At 45.7% G+C, this 6,128-nt stretch overlaps 1 protein-coding gene across 2 annotated transcripts; it reads right to left on the bottom strand.

Moving 5' to 3' along the window:
• Positions 1-3,026: 3,026 nt before the first annotated feature.
• On the bottom strand, positions 3,027-6,076 carry cdadc1 (cytidine and dCMP deaminase domain containing 1). 2 transcript variants are annotated; one of them, XM_015952669.3, is made up of 11 exons: positions 5,841-6,076; positions 5,491-5,591; positions 5,245-5,422; positions 4,893-5,178; positions 4,346-4,552; positions 4,182-4,279; positions 4,027-4,076; positions 3,780-3,949; positions 3,519-3,708; positions 3,370-3,418; positions 3,027-3,303 (listed from the first exon to the last, which is right to left on the bottom strand). In XM_015952669.3, the coding sequence occupies exons 1-11, from the start codon at positions 5,938-5,940 to the stop codon at positions 3,203-3,205; spliced, it is 1,530 nt and encodes a 509-aa protein (XP_015808155.1). In that variant the 5' UTR covers positions 5,941-6,076; the 3' UTR covers positions 3,027-3,202. The 2 variants fall into 2 exon arrangements, with proteins under 2 accessions (XP_015808155.1, XP_015808156.1); XM_015952670.3 differs by having other exon boundaries at positions 5,491-5,617; positions 5,841-5,978.
• Positions 6,077-6,128: the final 52 nt, after the last annotated feature.

The raw sequence follows: 6,128 nt of genomic DNA, 5'->3' as shown, positions 1-6,128 counted from the left end.
AAACTTTGATTTTCATTTAAAACAAATGCATTTAATCAGCAAATAAATACTGGTAGTCATGAATGATGTTTTTTTTGTCTGGAATAATAAAAAATAATCAGGTAAACTTTACTCCACGTTTCTCATGAGTTAAATAGAACAAATCCAGCTAGTTTGGGTTGTTTAAAACCAGCTGCACAAGGCTAATGAGTTCCCTCCTCCCAGAATCCTTTGTGGAAACGGCCGCTGTTGTACCACAGTCACCATAAATAAAACCATAAATGCATTCTTTCTGTGTGTGTTTGTTTTTATTAGACTGCTGATAAATTACAACCATATTTAGGCTCGAGCAGCAAAGCTGCGAAGGCCTATTGTTTCTGCTCTGTTTATTATTTTTTTCTTCCGCGTCTTCAAAGGGCTTTTGGAAGGTCTGACCAGATCCAGAAACTCACCAAATTCTGGCCCAATATAGAAAGTGTGTAAAATTTACCTATTTCAATAGCGATGTAAAAGTTGACCAAGTGGCTCGACAGCGCCTCCTGGAAAATGAAATATACCCCTACGCTTTGACCATTTTTTACAGTAGAGTGATGAAATTTGGTACACTTGTAGAACTCAACAATACACACAGAAAGGTCTCTTGCACCCATGGTCAATATCAAACAGGAAGTCGGCCATTTTGGACTAAAGTAGCAATTTTGACCCCGTTTTGGTCATTTGTAGGGTCTATATTTGGTTGAACAGTTTGGTCATTTTTCGCACAATCGTGTCAAAAATAGTGTGCGATCGATCAGAAGGGATGGACGATTGAAATGAGAACATAAAATTGACTTCGTAAATACTGAAGGGGCGAGGCCATGCCTCAAAGTTCGAGCACTCACCCAAAAAATTCAAATGGCTACAATTTCATTAATGAAAGAATTGCAGTTAAAAAAAAAATTCTATGGACATTCGTCACCACCCCCGAAGAAAAATGGTCGATTGATGATGTCACACAAGCCCTGCCTCCTCATGACTACAAAGGTCAAGTTTTACTGTGAAATTTCCCAAAATTCACCATTTCATATAAGCACCACAAACTTGTAGCAGATAACTGAAGACAAGTTGGGGTTGCTGGGCCTCACTTTACGGGAGCTTTCAAAAGACAGCGCGGCGAAGTCCGGCGTAACGCCATGGCCATACGATTGCCTCTCATTTAGTCAATTCCAAAGCCATTGCCTCGAAATTTCTGATGAGTGATCCACAAGAAAACTTAAAATCAAAAGTCGGTAGGCGTGGCCAATTTTTTGAAATAGCGCCCCCTAGTACCCTAGGCCCAAGCCATGCTTTGACTGAGGATTGTGAAATTTTGTACACTTATGTAGTGTCTCAGGACGTACAAAAACTCCTTTGAAGCCATGCTCAATATCCCACAGGAAGTCAGCCATTTTGGTCCAAGTACGCCATTTTGTGTTTTTTGCACACTTCAAAGGTACGTCAATCCCCAAGCGCCCTTTACCACCATCACCTTCATACTTCTGCTGAAAACTCTTAAGACCAAGCAGGAAAATCTGAACCTACGGATTTTCCAAAAGTCTAACGGTGTGGGCGTGGCTAGGCCACAAACTTTGACCCGTCACCACAACATGCTTTACTGTCAATGCTCCCAAATTGACTCCTTTAACCTAATCAACATGAATCTCTGGCAAACAGCAGTAGACATGTTGGGGTCACTTGGTGTCCAGTACTGGCAGGTTTCAAAAAAGGGCAAGGCTTTGGGGGCATGGCGAATTTTGACATCACGCCGTGGAATTACGTTTGCCTCTCATTTCCTCAATTCTGATGCTATCGGTCCAACAATTCAGGTGATTGATACAAATCCAAACCTCAATAAATATTACCCTGAAAATCAGGTGGGCGTGGCTTAGTTTCTTCACTAGCTCCCCCTAGGTCCAATAAAAATGTCAGCCCCAAGTCATGCATTGACTGAGGATTGTGAAAATTTGTATACTTATGTAATGTCTTTGGACCTACCTATGCTCCATATCCCACAGGAAGTCGGCCACTTTGGTCGAAGTCAGCCATTTTATGATTTTTGCACACTTCAATGGTATGTCAACTCCACAGCGCCCATTACCCCCCATCGCCTTCATACTTCTGCTGAAAACTCTTAAGACAAAGCGGGAAAAACTGAACCTACGGATCTTCTAAAACTAACGGTGTGGGTGTGGCTAAGCCTCAAACATTGACCTGTCACCACACCATGCTTATACTTTCAGAGCTCCCTACTGGACTCCTTTCATCTATTCAACAGCAATCTCTGCCAAATAGCAATACAAAAGTTGGGGTCACTTGGTGTCTAGTACTGGCAGGTTTCAAAAAAGGGCATGGCCGTGGGAGCATGGCGAATTTCGCCATCACGCCATGGAAATACATTTGCTACTCATTTCCTCACTTGCCACAATATCACCAAAAGATTTCTGGTGAGTGATTCTAGTCTGACCCCCAATATAAATAGATGTCATAAGCTGGTGGGCGTGGCCTTTTTTTCTGAAATAGCACCCCCTACGACTGTTAAAACTCTTAGCCCCAAGTCATGCTTTGACTGAGCATTGTGAAATTTTGCACACTTATGTAGTGTGCCTGGGCCTACAAAGAAGTCTCATGGAGCCGTGCTCCATATCCCACAGGAAGTCGGGCATTTTGTTCCAATTACGTTACAGAATCTCTTTCGAAGCTGGAATATTTTGCTAATGTTTTAGTGGGGACTGTTTGCAGGCTAGGAGGAAAGGTTGAGTCACACTGAGATGACAGCTCACAGTGATCGCAGTTAAATGCACGCTGGGGTGTCTGGCACGCACGGGTGCTCGTGCGCCACCGGTTGCAGGGCGATGGGCTGGGAGAGCGTCGGGGATGGAGTGGAGGGGGTGTGGACGGAGGGCGAGCAGCTTCGCTGCGAGGGCCGAACGAAGCTGCTTGCAGCTTTTATTTCAGATTATTGTCATCCAACCAGAACTCCTGCTTTACAGATCAGCTGTTTGTTTCTTTAACCAAATCAGGACAAAATGTGAAAATTTGAACCTTTTAAACAAGAATCCACAGAACACCAAGTCCTCACTTGTATAGTAAAATAAAACAAACATCTACATGTCACAGTTTCAGAAGAACAACAGAAACAGAAGCTTCCAGAACCTGCAGAGCCAACGCCGTTTGGTGGTTCATGCTGGACGGATTCGTCTGATGTTCAGCAGATATCGGAGGAACCGCTGGAGCCTTTGGTGCACAGCTTCTTGTTTTTGTAGATCTGCTGCTCAGCCTGCCGGACGTGCTTCCCAACACACCCGTCTGAAACAGAAACACGTCTTCTAACCGAGCAGGAACATCTAACGGGAGGTCAAAGAGGCTACTTACTGGTGAGGTGAAGAGACGACGCTGAGGACACGGGGGGACTCCTTTGCCACTGAGAGAAAACAAACATGGCTGACTATGTAACACGACAGGATAAACAGGCTTCTCTCACATTTAAAAGTAAACAGAAAGAAAAGAGTGAATAAACTCACAATGAATTTGCAGACGCCCTTCAGGCTGCCGAACCTCAGGTAGGAGATGTCCCCCTTGTCTTTGTCCCTGTCCTGGTCTGAGGTGTAGATGTGTTTGACTCCGGCTCCTCTGATCAGAGGGATGCACTCGTCACACGGACATTTGGTAACAAACAGCATGGAGCACTCGTCTGGTTTGATGTCCCTCGTCCTGAAAAGCAGCAGGAGGGACTTTTAGGTCAGACAGACGAGACGAGACACGCTGGACGAGTCTGAGCCGACCTAAAGGTCAGGGCGTTCTGTTCCGCGTGGACGATGTATCTGTATTTGCGTCTCTCTCTGTCCTCCTGCTTGTTGTCCATCTGGGGGTACTCGGCATACTTTGAGCCAGCAGGGTAGGCGTTGTACCCGCAACCAATCAAATACAGACGTCCTGTCCCACAACAGCAGGCCTGGGACAAAGGACAGAAGGTGAGACACTCCCTCTATTTACTCTTGTTTATTATCCACCTAATAAAGAAGTTGTTACCGACTGCCCTTTAGCCCAGATGACGGCGCCCACTCCCACTTTGGGATCCTCTGGAATCAAAGAGAGTTTTACAGATGAAAAACGTCCCAGAATGCACTGGGACAGCCCCGTGGAGTTCACTGTCCAATAACAACCAAAAGCAATAGGAGACGCACCTGTCCTGTAGGACAGAAGCCTGGCCTGGACGATACAGTGGCGGGCCACCGCCTGAGACACGTCCACAGGGTGGGGATCCAGAGACAGAGACTCTTCTCTAGGGATGTCAGAGACACATCAGAGACACAGAGGTCCTGCTGAGTCGGAACAGATCGTCTCCTACCTGTAGAAGCCGTAGTGTTGCTGTGGCATCCCAGCAGCCACTGCAGCCAGCACCTCCACCAGCTCCGTCATGTTGCTCCTCAGGTTGGAGAAGTAGGGCTCCACGCAGAAGTTCTTCAAACCCATTTGACTCAAAATGTCTTTGTGCCGCTGATCCGTTTGGATCAGGAAATGTCTGCAGAAGTCTTTCAGGTGTCTCAGGCGATCACTGAGGAGCAGGAAACAGAACTTTTCATCCAGCATCACTAGACCTCATTAAAGGAGATTATCATGTGGCGACATCTAGTGGTCAAACTGCAGATTGCAACCAGATGAAAACTCCATGATTGGAATAATCAGCCACTCGACAGTAAAAAAAAAAAAAAAAAAAAGGGTGCCAATTTTACTTTTTTCAAAGCAGAGAACACTAAAACTTACAGATCGTGTCATTTTGCACCAAAAACAAACACAGTTGTTGAAATTATAACAAATTACTGTTGTATTTTTAAAAAGTGAGCAGTTAATCAGTTATTATATTTTTAACTCCTGCAGTAGTGAAGGTCGAATACCTGTTGAAGAGCTTCTCAGAGTCCAGCTCTGGATCATCATCCATCATCCTCTCCATGAAATCGCTCCTTCGAGACGTCTCATCAACAAACTGCAGCACGCCGGGCGCCAGCGGCTGCATCAGCACACAGATTTGAGGACGGCTGTTGGACTTCAACTTCTCCACTGCGGTGGCATCTAACGAGGCCTCTGTTATCGACTGGGAGGTCCTCTGAGAGTGTGTTTGGTTTGAGGTCAGCATGCTGATCTCAGGGTCTCCAGGCCAGAAGGTGATCTGACGGACTCCAGCTGAAGGAGCAGCCATCATTAAGTCAAGAAGACATTTCTAATAAATGTGTCTTCTGTCCTGCTCACCGTTGATGATCATCTTGAGGCAGGTGGCACAAGGCCTCCTGGAGAAGAACAGCTGACAGTTGGCCAGACTGGCACCGTGTTGGAGGATGGCTGCTTGTCCTGCGTGGAGATCAGCTCCTGAACAGTGAAGTCCCACCACTTTCCCTTCCCGTACCACCACCAAACCACTTCTACGGATCTGGAATATGGCAAAGGGATTGTGGCGAATGCAAAAACACTAATAAAGGTTTTTCTGTATGCCCTGACCTGACTCTGCCCATTTTCCTCATCCTGCTCCTGAGGGAACAGCTCCATCCATAGGCTGAGTAGAGTAAACAGGTTCACCTTTGACAGCCTGGGACCATGGCCTGGGTGGTGATGACACAATCAAGCACTGTAAAATTAAATGCTCCTTGTAGATTTCCTGGATATCAGCCCAGCCTTATGACAGCATTTAAAATTGATAACACTTACAGATGAAAAAAAAAATCAACAGAAATGCTAGAATAAATTATTCCTACGATCTGAGCCACGTTGTAAACAATCACTCAGATCAGCTGTTTTATGGCATCACAAGGAGGAGGCATAATTAACTACTAGCTAAAACATCCATCCACCTTGTAACTTGCAGTCGGTCTGGGTGCTGCCGTCTCTCGTTTCCCGGGATGACGTAGACAGGCCCGGTTCGGCTCGGCTCCATCTGTCGCTATGTTCCATCCAGTCCACCGAACAACAGAGGATATCTGATAGTTTTCGCCCCGGGCTGCTGATATGACAGGAGGGAAATAACTACAGTTCAAGGAGTAAAAACATTCACCTGCTAGACAGCGTCACAACGTAACGCAACTTCCGGTTTTATGTTTTCAACATAAAAGCTTTATGCTAGCTGCTACTCGTAACCATTA

The sequence above is a fragment of the Nothobranchius furzeri genome, chromosome 14 (assembly GCF_043380555.1).
Source record: "Nothobranchius furzeri strain GRZ-AD chromosome 14, NfurGRZ-RIMD1, whole genome shotgun sequence".
Taxonomy (NCBI): Eukaryota; Metazoa; Chordata; class Actinopteri; order Cyprinodontiformes; family Nothobranchiidae; genus Nothobranchius; species Nothobranchius furzeri.
The sequence above is the reverse complement of the archived record's forward strand: the minus strand, read 5'-3'. Positions and strand labels throughout refer to the sequence as shown.

Bases quoted from the DNA above. Each gene is read 5' to 3' on its own strand.
- cdadc1 (XM_015952669.3), bottom strand. From the start codon at position 5,940: ATGGAACATAGCGACAGATGGAGCCGAGCCGAACCGGGCCTGTCTACG. The intron at 4,077-4,181 runs GTGCGTCTCCTA...CTTTGATTCCAG, and splicing joins GCTTCTGTCCTACAGGACAG to AGGATCCCAAAGTGGGAGTG. The intron at 3,950-4,026 runs GTAACAACTTCT...CCTTTGTCCCAG, and splicing joins TCTGGGCTAAAGGGCAGTCG to GCCTGCTGTTGTGGGACAGG.